The sequence below is a fragment of the Drosophila miranda genome, assembly GCF_003369915.1.
Source record: "Drosophila miranda strain MSH22 chromosome Y unlocalized genomic scaffold, D.miranda_PacBio2.1 Contig_Y2_pilon, whole genome shotgun sequence".
In the NCBI taxonomy this organism is placed as follows: Eukaryota; Metazoa; Arthropoda; class Insecta; order Diptera; family Drosophilidae; genus Drosophila; species Drosophila miranda.
The window spans coordinates 1,666,188-1,681,185 of NW_022881614.1; the positions used below are offsets into that span (position 1 = coordinate 1,666,188).

Consider the following 14,998-nt stretch of genomic DNA (forward strand, 5'->3'; position numbering starts at 1 on the left):
GGGAGGTTTACTAATAGTAGTCTACTAGAGTAAGATGGGAGTCTTACACCCGCATCCCAGTTAAGGCCCCGCAGAGCAAAGAGTAAAAAGTTTTTCTGTACTGATTCTATACGGTCCTGGTGTACTTTGTACTGAGGGCACCATACACAGGAGCCGTATTCTAAGATCGGACGAACAAGCGAGGTAAAAGATCCCATTCCCTGCACCGCGAGTAAGCAAACTATTGGGCGAATGGTTGGACGAATACAATGTTTCCTTGACAACTTGCATTATGCATGGCTGGTTGCATAAGACTTTCTGAAACTTTAGAAAGTCTACCACGATGGAGTTCTATATAGAATGTCTCGTGAACTGGCCTAGTCGATCAGGCAGTACCATGTGAATAAATACAGAAATATGCGTGTCAGACTCGATTCGGCTTGTATAACTGTAATCCCCTACAAGTCAAGCATATAGTAGAGGCCTCGCAGTACGATAGCCAGTTGATAATTTACAGATTTTATTTAAATCCGTTTTATTTTATATTTCTTTAATAGTGATACGACCTGGCATATATCGATTGGTTTGATTATACATACATAGCATAGGTTTGTTTTCTGGTTTTACTTCCGGTTTCTGACTATCATCAACTACCGATCCGGTCTGATCCGATCCGATCCGATTCCAAGTTGGCCGACACTTTGCCTGAGCATACCCTTAGCCTTTGCTCCGCTTAGGTTGCGCTTTGAACTGTTAACTTTCATTCGTTAAGGTGGCCGGCATTCATCTCATCTCCTGTCGCGTCTTTCTCCAAAGGGGTATATATTTAGATAGATTTTGAAATGTATTTTATGTACTATATATATGCATATATAAGTGGAGCTGTGGCTCGCCAACTCGCATAGCCAGTAGATCGCTTGTGGACCTTTGTGTGTTGCATTGTGTGCCTTTCAATTTGTGGGGCCAAAATATTGTTGGATATTACATAGATATCGTATCATAACGTATGTATGCTCGTACAATGGTTATTGTAATTACAATTCTCTAATATGTTACAATTCGAAATTTATTCAATAGGTTAACAGATGTTACATTTCGCTACAATAAACACAAACTCAAGTTCAAACTCGGCTTCAATTCCAATTCCCAATCGAATACTTGATTGATCCAATCTCCAGCTTAACGAAGGCTTAACAAAGGAAAGCGCTTCCATCGACAACATAGGGAGCTTCGGTACTTGTGATCCGGGCACTAGAGAAGCTCCTATTGTCTGCCATATTAAATATCATCCATTAACCCGACCTAAGCACGTGCTCTAAACCGAAAGCAGAATACAGAATGCAAGTGACATTTCTTGTATAGCGTGTGAAAAGCAAATTTTCAGTTTCAGTTTGAGTTTCTTACTGGGAAATGTACAGGTGGCCGTGGCGTACTACTCGTAATTTTAGATTTAAATTATGTTTTATCAAAACTACAATTGGTTTTGTTCCATAATTTGTTGCTTGAAGCTTTGCAGGTGGTTCCGAGTGGGAGCATAGAGAAGCGACAAAACTGCTTTGTGGTTGTGTGATTGTGTATTTTTTTTTTTGGGGGGGAAAAGCCTTACAGCGTTCAACACTTGAAAAATGTTATATGGCAACTTTTACAGATATATATATATATGTAGCAGGGCCATTCAAGTGATTCATAGCTCCTGTGTAAAATAGCTTCATATATATGAATATATCTTTCTATATCTGTGTATATATAGATCTAACAAGTAGTCGTTATGTTAATCGAGATTTCGCAATTCTGCTGAGCTTTTGCCTCGCTTATGCACGCCTATATCCTATATACTGTACGGTCTTTCGCTAACACACACATATTTTTTTGGTATAATATTTATCTGCGGCATTCGATTGCCTTGACTTTTCTTTTTGCTTCGTTTCCTTTAAAGTTTAACAAATACGCGATACAATTATATGCTTGAAAATTTGTGTATACACAGCAAATATATAGGTTTTATACAACAAATCTTTATATATACCTACTATATATATGTATATATAGATGTGTGTCTGTATGCGTGTGTGTTTCTCCATTAAAATGCATTGTAAGCACTGCGTAATAGTCACATAATTGAATCGAAATAATCATATGTGTAGTACTCTAAACGATCAACATAATATCACGTGAAAACCGAAATAAATTAACAAATATTTATACAATCGAAACGAACTAAAGCTATGTACAAAAATCTCCAGAAAACACGAAACTCAATCGGATGTATAAGGGTTTCCAGAAGTAGGCTATCAGCCATCGTTCGGGATGGGATGGGAGCGCTCTACTGCATTCTACTACCTTCGGCCGGAGCCAACTAATTAAAAAATACAACGAGGGGGAACGTTGTGAGTTGCTGCGGAGACCGCAACTCTACATTTATACCCGATACTTAGTCAGTATGGCTCTCCTCCGACAGACGCCGCTAATATTAAACGACACGACAAAGAGTGCGTGCGAGAGAGACAGAAAATCAGTCTGAGCGTGACGTCGGGCGCTGCGTAGCCACTGCAAATTGATTTCTTGCTTTTGGCTACAAAAATGATCCGATCTTATCCAGATTCAGCAATCTGATAGATATGGTCATTATCATTGGCAAAACCGACCATGAAACCTGTGTGTTAGAGAGAGACAGAGCGAGAAAGAATGAAATTGTTTTCTTGATTCTGGCTATAATAATTATACGATCTGATGGAGATTTTACGTTCTAGAACATATAGTCATCCTTTACGATTCTGCGTTTTTAGTTTTATCTTATCTTTAAAAATGTGGATTTCACAGATTTTCGTCCTTTGTGAGGGCGGAAGTGGGCGGGCCGAAGTTTTGAAATATTTTTGTAGCAGTGACATATCACAGAAGTCTGGATCCAAAACATGGTTGCTCTAGCTCTTATAGTCTTTGAGCACTAGGCGCTGAAGGAGACGGACAGACGGACGGACGGACAGACGGACAGACAGACAGGGCTCAATCGACTCGGCTATTGATGCTGATCAAGAATATATATAATTTATGGGGTCGGAAACGATTCCTTCTTCCACTTTTACCACAAATCTAATAGACCCCAATACTCATTTTGAGTATCGGGTAGAATAATCCGTCGGTTTGCTGCTTTCTCTACTTAATAATTACGTACGCTTTGCATTTGGTTTGCTCTTTGCTTTTGCTTTTGCTCTACAATCTCTACATAAATCTACTGCTATCCCGATGGAATCCTTTCAGCTTTTAATCGGTGGACAGCTGCTGCCGCCGCCGCCCGATCAATCGGCTGGCCAAGCTCAAGCGCTGTAGCCAGCCATAGCCTGCGTCTCAGTAAACCAAAACGGACTCCATCGTGATCGTATCTCATTTGTTCGCACTGTTCGCGTTCGCGGCACTGCTGGCCTGGATCTGGGAAGCCGTCTGGCTGGCCGGCTCCAAGGTGCGTCGCGCCAGGCGGGATCTGTTCGAGAGATGATAACATTAGAAATGGTTCTTTATTGGGTAACATGGAGCTTACTTGATCTGACCAGCCAGAAGAGGATTGATGGCATAGAGCCAGTCGTGCACTTCCTTGTCGCCGAGTGTCTGCAGCAGATAACCCCGATGCTTGGTCACCACACTGTAAAGAGTGTTCAGTTTAGATGAAAAGTCTCCCTACTCGAATACAGATCATAGCCCACCTGAATGTGTTGGGTATCTTGACCATGGCTGCCTGATGCTCGCTGCACTCCACCTGGGCCGTGGCCAGGTTGAGGACAGCCCGCTCAACGGGGTCCTTCTCCGAGCGATAGATAAACACATAAGGACGACGCACAGTCTGTAATGAAAAGCATTTAGAAGAGACGCATATAGACGCATATACCATTGACTTACCACCCAGCGTTTCTTCCAGCCCGAGCCGCCATGTTCCAGGACATTTAGCAAGCCCTTGCGGGCCACCACAGGGCTGACGCGAATCTCCTCCAGCTCCGGCACGTACAGCCGCAGCGGGAGAGCCGGTTGTGTGGCCGGGGCAGGGGCCTCCCAGCCATTCGGAGCATCGGCCCGATCCGGCGAGCATAGCCTGCGGGAAAGAGGTGGAGCAAATGTGAGCCGAAGGTCGCACTGGGGGGTGGAGAGGATTAGGGGGTTGGGTTCTCTGGATAGAACGGAAAATTACCTGCGTAGAATTACAAATTTGTTGTCTCTAATTTGTGTAAAAGAAAACAAAAGGAAAACAAACAGATGTAAAGATTGGAGGGAGGATTGTTTTTGAGTCTCGAGTCATTGAGAAAATAAATTGTGTTATTTTGTTCGTTTTGCGCTGGAATGAATCGGATGATTGGGGCGATTATATGGAACAACAGCTTTTCGACAGATTGGGTTTCAGTTAGTCACGAAACGCCGAATGATTCGGTTGAGTCTGTTTCTGCTGCTGCCAGCTCTCGTTGTGGTCATGGAAATGAGCGATGTGTTGGTTCATGACGCAATCCCGGACCCGGATCGCGACAAATACATATGGAACCCGTTCCCGGGCTTCTGTGGCCCCAATGCCACCATGGTACGCTGTGGCGGCGTCTGCCCCGAGACCTGCCTTTTTAAATCGTTTTCCTGCCCCACACACTGCGGAGTGCCCTGCCAATGCAAGCCCGGATATGTCTTCGAGGTGTCTCTGCTTCTGTGCATTTTACGTAGTGACTGCTCCCCGCACAACAAGCAGCAAGAAGTAGCCTCTCATCGGGTTTTTCAATAGAAAGGAGACACTGGATAGGTGTCATAAGATCTAGATAGTGACTAACAAAGTCCCAGACTAGGAAAGTATATTTCATAGACTCTGGGAAGTAAGGGATTCCCAATAAAGAGATGCACAGAGTGTTTCTGTGAGGAGGAAGTGATGGGTGGATGCTCGAAGATGGTTGGATGCTAGCTTATGGTGTGTTGTGCCAATTTTGTATGTTCTAATAAACCAAGAAAGCCAGATGGATGCAGTAGAAGCTCTCTAACTAAGATGAGTGGAGGGATTGTTTGGCGACTACTCACTCCATGGAGTTGCTGGAGATGCAGCTGACGGTCATGTCGGCGCAGCCCTCATCGCTGGGCGAGACATCCGATTGGGTCTGCGTGTCATTAGCCTCGTTCTTGGCATAGCGTCCAGCTGGAAAGGGCCAATCATTAGCCAAGGGATGATGGAAAGCCATAGAAGACCGACTCACCTTGCACCAGCTTCAAGCACTTGAGCATGAGATCCTGCTCCCGTTGGTTGTACTCGCGCTCTGGCGTGATTTGCTGCGGATCTTTGACCGGCGTCTGTGGCGATTGAGGAATGACCATGTGCACGGGGGAGGTGGCCGCACGGGCAGCCAGATTGCAGACATCCTTCTCCGTTTTGGTGGTCGGATTCGGGTTGGTGTCCATGCCCAGGCGCTCGCGCAACAGCAGCAGGTGCCGCATTCGTCCCACCTCCTCGAGGCGCGTCAGCTTCTCCAGCTCCCACTGATGGTCAAAGATGAGAGAGTCGCCGCGTGGCCGCCAGCCGTGCAGATTCTCCTCCCCTCGCACATATGTGGAGCTGGTGTCCAGCACGCGACGCTGACGACGCTGCACACCTGTGTGGATGGGAAGATTGGGCGTGTCAGAGAGAAATCTGTGTAGCAGCTTTAGAAAGAGCTGGCTAGCGGGATACGACGAGTACAACTACAATGAGAACTGCTACCTGGACTACCTGCTTCGGATGCTCTACGCAGCGACAGCTCGTAGACGCCGGATAGTCGGTTGGCCTCCGGATTACGGAACTGGCCCGAGAACAGGTGCTTCAAGGAGCGGGGACCGGTGCGAGCGTCGCGCCCATAGATTACCATGCTCAGATCCTTCGTGACGATGGCCGGGCGGGCGCTGTTCTCCAGCTGAAAGAAGGACGCATAAAGCATGACGTATGAGAAGTGTCGCGCTCCGACTGACCTCCAAGTAAGCGCTCAGTGTGATGTAGATGGTCTCGCCGCCCTGTGAGACGCGATTGAGCAGCGCCGAGTTGTGGAGACTTGAGTCCCAGGCGGCCTCGAAGCGGTAGAAGGAGCGATCGTCACCGGGCACGTCCAGCACTTCGCCGGGGAACAGACCCAGCGACAGCACGCACGCATCCTCATCCTGTTCGTCCGAGGACTCCGGAGTGTTGCGAATGCGTCCTACCACCAGCTCGTTGATGTCCTTCCACTTGACCTCAGGTGTGGGCTCGTGCACAATGGTGATGCGAATGCGTCGCTGGATGCCTTGATGCAGCAGGAACAACCCGCGGCAAGGAAGATCATCGCTGTGCTCCACGACCTGCGTGCGGCGAAAGGGGATTAGTAGCTAGTATGACCTCTGGTCTGGTCTGCTCTGGTTGTTCCTCCACTCACCGAAGGCACATACTCTCCGTAGGGTGCCAGCTCGCAAATCTCGAACCACACCAGCACATCGTGCTTGGCCAGCACCGTGGATGAGGGTGGACAAGGGAGGGGTCCAAACTTGGGGCTGCGCACCGGCTGACTGATGGGTATGCTCGGGGGCAGCATTCGCATAGGCGGTGGCCGCGACACAAAGTCCTGCTTGGCATCCTTGTGCAGGGGATGCGTCTGGTAGTGGCCAAAGATCTTGAACATGATCGGTTGGGTCTTCAAGTACTCGATGAACGACTTGGTCACAGGCACAGTTATCTACGAAAAGCAACTCCAACTAAGAAAAAGCTCTGATATAGGGAAATCATGGATTTGGCTTACATTCTGAACATGGTAGAGGCCCAGAGGGGCGCCCGATGCCGAGTTCTTGACCGGCTCGGTGGAAAAAGCTTCCTCATGGCGATGCAAGAAGCTGCGGTGTAAGGGGATACAAAGATTCTATGAAAGCAATATCAAAAGGAGAGGATCTTTGTACCCACTTGAACTGGCAGAAGATGTCTGCGTACTCGGCCCCAATGCCAGTGGCCGGGAGCACCGTCACGCGGAAGGTGAACTCCTTGCCCACCTGCAGATGCTCGCCCGGCTCTTCGGCGTTCTCGGGGCAGTCAGAGGCAGAGTTCGAGTCAATGCCGCGTCCCGAGTCCACATCCTCGAGCTCTGCTAATGGGAAGGGATTGATTTTTAGGCTTAAATAAGGGCCTAGCCGCTTGTAGAGATAGAGACTTACCCTCCAGCTTGCTGTCGTGTCCTCCATTATCGATGTACCGCTGCACGTCGTCCTTGTCGTTAAAGGCTCGATACTTGGGCTTGGCATCGTCCTCGTTGAAGACCAAGCGGGCCGACTGCTTGACCCCATTGTTGAAGTCGATCGACTCCTCATCCAGCACCGGCTGCACGGCGATCCTTAGGTAGCCTCGCACATCCCCACGCTCGTTGACAATGGCCACCTTGTGGACCAGGGGCACGGGATACAGCAGGTTGCTCAGATAGATGAACGAGCGTCCGACCATGCGGAACCAGGGAAAGCGGTCGTAGAACGGATCGCCCCCGGTAAGACTCTCCACGTTGTAGTCCGGCGAGGTGGGACTCATCTCCGCCTCGTTGTGGTACATCTCGCGCATCAGCTCCAGGCGTTGTCTGCAAAAGGGAGAAACGAATCCTTAAAATGAGAACTACTCTCGGGATGGCAAGGACATACGAGTATCAGGCTAACACTTGCATTGGAAAAGGGGGGTGCAGATAGAGAGAGAAGTAGGCGATTGGCCAAGCAATATGGAAAGCCATGCAGTGGCACTTACACAGGCACAAATCTACAACTAAGGATACAAACTGTACAGAAAACATTTAAGAAAGCTATAGACGGACGGGCAATCCTGATACTCAAAGAGATTACCATTTCGAGTACCGGGTGCAAACAGAACGAGGGGGAACGTTGTGAGTTGCAGCGGACACCGCAACTCTACAGTTATACCCGATACTAAGTCAGTATGGCTCTCCCCCGGCAGACGCCGCTAATATTGAACGACACGACAAAGAGTGCGTGCGAGAGAGACAGAAAATTAGTCTGAGCATGACGTCGGGGGCTGCGTAGCCAGAGCAAATTGATTTGTTCCTATTGGCTATAAAAATGATCTGATCTGATCCAGATTCAGCAATCTGATAGATATGGTCATTTTCTATGATTCTGCGTTTTTAGTTTTCTCGAATGTGCAATATTGTGGATGCAACAGATTTTCGTCCTTTGTGTGGGCGGAAGGGGGGCGAAATTTTGAGATACACGTTTTATAGTAAGATCTAACAGGAGTGCGGATACCAAATTTGGTTACTCTAGCCTTTACAGTCTCTGAGATTTGTGAATATCCCCAGATTTTCATCCTTTGCGGGGCCGGAAGGGAGTGTGGCGAAATTTTGAAACAAACTCGTCTCGGTCCGATATATTAGGAGTGTGGATACCAAATTTGGTTTCTCTAGCTTTTATAGTCTCTGAGATCTAGGCGCTAATGTTTTACTCTAAGCAAAGCCGGCTATGCTACGTGTGTGTTAGAGAGAGACAGGGCGAGAAAGAATGAAGTTGTTTTCTTGATTCTGGCTATAATAATTATACGATCTGGTTCAGATTTTGCACTCTAAAAGATATAGTTATCCTCTACGATTCTGCGTTTTTGGTTTTCTCGTATCTCTGAATTTGTGGGTGCCACAGATTTTCGCCCTTTGTGGGGGCGGAAGTGGGCGGGGCAAAGTTTTGAAATATTTTTGTAGCAGTGACATATCACAGAAGTCTGGATCCAAAACATCGTTGCTCTAGATCTTATAGTCTTTGCGCACTAGGCGCTGAAGGGGATGGACAGACGGACGGACGGACAGACGGACAGACGGACAGACAGACAGACAGACAGGGCTCAATCGACTCGGCTATTGATGCTGATCAAGAATATATATACTTTATGGGGTCGGAAACGATTCCTTCTGGACGTTACACACATACACTTTTACCACAAATCTAATATACCCCAATACTCATTTTGAGTATCGGGTATAAAAACGAGGGGGAACGTTGTGAGTTGCTGCGGAGACCGCAACTCTACAGTTATACCCGATACTAAGTCAGTATGGCTCTCCTCCGGCAGACGCAGCTAATATTAAACGACACGACAAAGAGTGCGTGCGAGAGAGACAGAAAATCAGTCATGAGCGTGACGTCGGGCGCTGCGTAGCCACTGCAAATTGATTTGTTCCTATTGGCTATAAAAATGATCTGATCTGATCCAGATTCAGCAATCTGATAGATATGGTCATTATCTATGATTCTGCGTTTTTAGTTTTCTCGAATGTGCAATATTGTGGATGCAACAGATTTTCGTTTTTTGTGTGGGCGGAAGGGGGTGGGGCGACATTTTGAGAAACACGTTTTATAGTAAGATCTAACAGGAGTGCGGATACCAAATTTGGTTACTCTAGCCTTAATAGTCTCTGAGATTTGTGAATATCCCCAGTCTTTCATCCTTTGCGGGGGCGGAAGGGGGTGTGGCGAAATTTTGAAACAAACTCGTCTCGGTCCGATATATTAGGAGTGTGGATACCTAATTTGGTTGCTCTAGCTTTTATAGTCTCTGAGATCTAGGTGCTAATGTTTTACTCTAAGCAAAGCCGGCTATGCTACGTGTGTGTTAGAGAGAGACAGGGCGAGAAAGAATGAAGTTGTTTTCTTGATTCTGGCTATAATAATTATACGATCTGGTTCAGATTTTGCACTCTAAAAGATATAGTTATCCTCTACGATTCTGCGTTTTTGGTTTTCTCGTATCTCTGAATTTGTGGATGCCACAGATTTTCGCCCTTTGTGGGGGCGGAAGGGGGCGGGGCAAAGTTTTGAAATATTTTTGTAGCAGTGACATATCACAGAAGTCTGGATCCAAAACATCGTTGCTCTAGATCTTATAGTCTTTGCGCACTAGGCGCTGAAGGGGACGGACAGACGGACAGACGGACGGACGGACAGACGGACAGACAGACAGACAGACAGGGCTCAATCGACTCGGCTATTGATGCTGATCAAGAATATATATACTTTATGGGGTCGGAAACGATTCCTTCTGGACGTTACACACATACACTTTTACCACAAATCTAATATACCCCAATACTCATTTTGAGTATCGGGTATAAAAACGAGGGGGAACGTTGTGAGTTGCTGCGGAGACCGCAACTCTACAGTTATACCCGATACTAAGTCAGTATGGCTCTCCTCCGGCAGACGCAGCTAATATTAAACGACACGACAAAGAGTGCGTGCGAGAGAGACAGTAAATCAGTCTGAGCGTGACGTCGGGCGCTGCGTAGCCACTGCAGATTCAGCAATCTGATAGATATGGTCATTATCTATGATTCTGCGTTTTTAGTTTTCTCGAATGTGCAATATTGTGGATGCAACAGATTTTCGTTTTTTGTGTGGGCGGAAGGGGGTGGGGCGACATTTTGAGAAACACGTTTTATAGTAAGATCTAACAGGAGTGCGGATACCAAATTTGGTTACTCTAGCCTTAATAGTCTCTGAGATTTGTGAATATCCCCAGTCTTTCATCCTTTGCGGGGGCGGAAGGGGGTGTGGCGAAATTTTGAAACAAACTCGTCTCGGTCCGATATATTAGGAGTGTGGATACCAAATTTGGTTGCTCTAGCTTTTATAGTCTCTGAGATCTAGGTGCTAATGTTTTACTCTAAGCAAAGCCGGCTATGCTACGTGTGTGTTAGAGAGAGACAGGGCGAGAAAGAATGAAGTGGTTTTCTTGATTCTGGCTATAATAATTATACGATCTGGTTCAGATTTTGCACTCTAAAAGATATAGTTATCCTCTACGATTCTGCGTTTTTGGTTTTCTCGTATCTCTGAATTTGTGGATGCCACAGATTTTCGCCCTTTGTGGGGGCGGAAGTGGGCGGGGCAAAGTTTTGAAATATTTTTGTAGCAGTGACATATCACAGAAGTCTGGATCCAAAACATCGTTGCTCTAGATCTTATAGTCTTTGCGCACTAGGCGCTGAAGGGGACGGACAGACGGACAGACGGACGGACGGACAGACGGACAGACAGACATGGCTCAATCGACTCGGCTATTGATGCTGATCAAGAATATATATACTTTATGGGGTCGGAAACGATTCCTTCTGGACGTTACACACATACACTTTTACCACAAATCTAATATACCCCAATACTCATTTTGAGTATCGGGTATAAAAACGAGGGGGAACGTTGTGAGTTGCTGCGGAGACCGCAACTCTACAGTTATACCCGATACTAAGTCAGTATGGCTCTCCTCCGGCAGACGCAGCTAATATTAAACGACACGACAAAGAGTGCGTGCGAGAGAGACAGTAAATCAGTCTGAGCGTGACGTCGGTCGCTGCGTAGCCACTGCAAATTGATTTGTTCCTATTGGCTATAAAAATGATCTGATCTGATCCAGATTCAACAATCTGATAGATATGGTCATTATCTATGATTCTGCGTTTTTAGTTTTCTCGAATGTGCAATATTGTGGATGCAACAGATTTTCGTCTTTTGTGTGGGCGGAAGGGGGTGGGGCGAAATTTTGAGATACACGTTCTATAGTAAGATCTAACAGGAGTGCGGATACCAAATTTGGTTACTCTAGCCTTAATAGTCTCTGAGATTTTTGAATATCCCCAGATTTTCGTCCTTTGCGGGAGCGGAAGGGGGTATGGCGAAATTTTAAAACAAACTCGTCTCGGTCCGATCTATTAGGAGTGTGGATACCAAATTTGGTTGCTCTAGCTTTTATAGTCTCTGAGATCTAGGCGCTAATGTTTTACTCTAAGCAAAGCCGGCTATGCTACGTGTGTGTTAGAGAGAGACAGGGCGAGAAAAAATGAAATTGTTTTCTTGATGCTGGTTATAATAATAATACGATCTTATTCAAATTCTGCAGTCTAAAAGATATGGTCGTTCTCTACGATTCTGCGTTTTTGGTTTTCTCGTATCTCTGACTTTGTGGATGCCACAGATTTTCGTTCTTTGTGGGGGCGGAAGTGGGCGGGGCAAAGTTTTGAAATATTTTTGTAGCAGTGACATATCACAGAAGTCTGGATCCAAAACATCGTTGCTCTAGATCTTATAGTCTTTGAGCACAAGGCGCTGAAGGGGACGGACAGACGGACGGACGGACAGACGGACGGACGGACAGACAGACAGACTGACAGGGCTCAATCGACTCGGCTATTGATGCTGATCAAGAATATATATACTTTATGGGGTCGGAAACGATTCCTTCTGGACGTTACACACATCCACTTTTACCACAAATCTAATATACCCCAATACTCATTTTGAGTATCGGGTATAAAAAGCAGAAAAACAGATGATCTAAGCAAACCTAGAAGGTATCAGATTGGCCAATGTCAGACGTGCTGGTGAGGCTCTTTCGCTGGCTCTTTTCACGGCTTCAAGGGGCTGCGGATTGGGCTCCATTTGCAGCAGCAGCTGAGTCTGGCCGTGGCCTTGGCAGTGGCCGTCTGGTTGTGGTCCGCTATAGGCCTCGATTCGGGACGTATCGAATAGCATGGATGATGGCGGGCTCTCGACATTGTATATCTGTCGCATCAGTTCGAGGCGATATCTTGGATAAGGTCAAAATGATCCAGGATTTTTGGTTGGGATTTAAAATGGTTCCGGGTTCGTTTTGAATTGGGTTTCGGGTTGGTACAAATCAACATTTGTTCAAGGCCTGGAGGCTTGTTATTTTGAGATGACGATGAGGGTTGAGGCGTAAATGGTGGCGGTGATCTTCGCGAGGCAATCGTTTGAAAATGTTCTAGAGCACTTTGACAGAAACTTCAAATCCATGAACTACAACCACCATGCACGTACCAGAAATGAAACCAAACCAAACGGAACGTAAAGGTAAACCAACAAATCAAAAGCCAGCTTCAACTTCGAACGAAAGTGCAGAGAACGAATGAGTGTGAGGAGGAGCAGGAGTGGCAGTGGCTCCTTTGGAGGGACCGGATTACCGGAGCTTCTCCAGCGACCAGTAGTGGGTGGCTCCGTTTTTGGTGTCCGTGACTTCTACGGCCACCAGGGTCTTGGACACGGGCGGGGCTCCGAACTCGTCCTCCTGCTGCAGCGGTGCCACACTCGAGGCCAGCTCGGGTGGCAGAGGGGAGTACAGGGTGTCGGTCAAGAGGGTGAACTGGAATTGCACCTGAAACAACAAAGAGCAAAGGCATTAAAGATAACATTAATCTCTAAAGACAGGGTACGAACCTTCTTCTTTAGCTCAACAGAAATGGCATTGGCCTCCTTGAGGAATATGGCATTGCCCCAGAGGTCATCGCGCAGCGAGGTGAACTGATGGTAGCGCCACTTGCGGAAGGCCCAGGCCGCCAGTCCAGCCTCGCGGGCTGTCCAACAGGACTCGTACATGGGATTGTCTATCGATAGAACCGGGATAAAAGCTGAAGTTTAGCCACATAATATGCGTGTGGTTCACTCACTGTAGACGTCCTCCTCTTGGTGGAAATCCTCTGGAGAGTAGCTGCTGTACATGGACATGGTCATGGACTGCTCCTCGACCTGCTTCTGCAGAGCATCGATGCGGGCCTCGTAGGTCTTCCGCTGCTCCTCAAACTGCTGGTCGGCCTGCATCTTCTCGCGCTTGTACTGCTCCTCGAGATTGTCTAGCCGCTTCTTCATCTCGGCCTTCAGGTCGATGCCCTGCTTCTCGAGCAGCTCGCACTGGCCAAACTTCCTTGAGACCTGCGGGGCGTCGGCCTTCTCCACCTCGTTCTCGGCCTCGTTTTCGGTGATCTTCTCGCGCAGCTCGCGAGCCTGCTCCGGATTGGTGAAGCGGAAAACGTGATTCTTGCCCAGGATGACACGCGAGCCGGTCTTCAGCACCTCCGGTTCAACCAGCTGGCGTCCGTTCACAAAGATGATGGCATCCTTGTGAGGCAGCAGGGTCACAGTGCTGTTGCGGTTCTCGAAGGTGCAGTGCTCCTTGAGGATGTGCGACCCCGACAGCTGGATGTCCTGCGGCACATTGGCCTCGTGGGTGCCCAGGCGGGTTAGCCCATCCTTGATGTAGTACAGCAGGCACTCGGACAGATTGGGGTCCTCGTTCAGGTTCACCAGATGCGGCGTCTTCTTGGGCGAGAACACACCCACGGTGATGCCATCCTCCTTGACGGCCACCCCCATCTCGGCAAAGACCGCCTCGCGCTGCAGGCGTATCTCCTCGGTGCGCTTCAGCTTCTCCTCCCAGGTTTCATTGAGTTCTGCAGAAGATGGCAGAGGATTGGAGTGATCAGTCCTGCCGTCCTGTGGAATCGAGGTGATGACTACTCACCTGCGATGAGCTTCTCGCTGGCCTGCAGCTGATCCACGGCCATTTCCGTGGTGGAGCCATTGCGATTACGAGACTTCGAGGGCGACTTGATACCCGTCGTCGACTTGTTCAGCTCATCCTCTGCAAGAATTGGAACGGTAATTAGCTGGGAGGAACCTCTGACTCAGACTTAAGAACGCCACAAGCGCAGTGATAAGGGTGCTATGATAACATTAGAGCGATTTCTTCTCATTTAGAAATCGGCACCAAAATATGGAATACATATAGAAACAGATACATTGGATAAATATTGAAGTTAGGAAAAAAAACAATTGCCGATTAGAGGAGGATGGCCTAACACTCTGGCATGTCCACGTCTAGCCCTAAAGGACTGCCAGGACTGCAAGGAGTCTGGGCCTGTCACTCTTCTGTTTTCAGGGCAACACAAAGGAAAAGTCCATATAAAATATGATGGCGAGGAGTCCCCTCCCGACCAGCCAAGGATCCTTGCGGAGCCCTGGCCTGGACAGGAGACTCTGCCGCTCAGCAGCTGGTTATTCGTGTGTGTTTTTTTATACCCGATACTCAAAATGAGTATTGGGGTATATTAGATTTGTGGTAAAAGTGTATGTGTGTAACGTCCAGAAGGAATCGTTTCCGACCCCATAAAGTATATATATTCTTGATCAGCATCAATAGCCGAGTCGATTGAGCCATGTCTGTCTGTCCGTCTGTCCGTCTGTC

The 14,998-nt window shown here is 47.6% G+C and overlaps 1 protein-coding gene across 6 annotated transcripts in view; it reads right to left on the minus strand.

The window, feature by feature from the left end:
• Positions 1-3,159: 3,159 nt before the first annotated feature.
• The window catches only part of LOC117192975 (kinesin-like protein unc-104), a 67,403-nt gene continuing 55,564 nt past the window's right edge, over positions 3,160-14,998 (minus strand). For 2 of the 6 annotated variants that reach the window (XM_033397699.1, XM_033397697.1), the window contains 18 exons: positions 14,276-14,395; positions 13,425-14,204; positions 13,195-13,361; positions 12,942-13,132; positions 12,305-12,547; positions 7,138-7,547; positions 6,890-7,067; positions 6,732-6,822; positions 6,372-6,668; positions 5,935-6,297; positions 5,690-5,879; positions 5,190-5,582; positions 5,017-5,131; positions 4,157-4,183; positions 3,871-4,060; positions 3,678-3,814; positions 3,515-3,616; positions 3,361-3,457 (listed from right to left, as the gene is read on the minus strand). In XM_033397699.1, the coding sequence (XP_033253590.1) occupies positions 3,361-3,457; positions 3,515-3,616; positions 3,678-3,814; positions 3,871-4,060; positions 4,157-4,183; positions 5,017-5,131; positions 5,190-5,582; positions 5,690-5,879; positions 5,935-6,297; positions 6,372-6,668; positions 6,732-6,822; positions 6,890-7,067; positions 7,138-7,547; positions 12,305-12,547; positions 12,942-13,132; positions 13,195-13,361; positions 13,425-14,204; positions 14,276-14,395 (4,091 nt within the window). Of the gene's footprint in view, positions 3,458-3,514; positions 3,617-3,677; positions 3,815-3,870; positions 4,061-4,156; positions 4,184-5,016; positions 5,132-5,189; positions 5,583-5,689; positions 5,880-5,934; positions 6,298-6,371; positions 6,669-6,731; positions 6,823-6,889; positions 7,068-7,137; positions 7,548-12,304; positions 12,548-12,941; positions 13,133-13,194; positions 13,362-13,424; positions 14,205-14,275; positions 14,396-14,998 lie in introns of all 6 variants that reach the window. The other 4 variants (XM_033397701.1, XM_033397700.1, XM_033397698.1 and 1 more) reach the window with 3 other exon arrangements.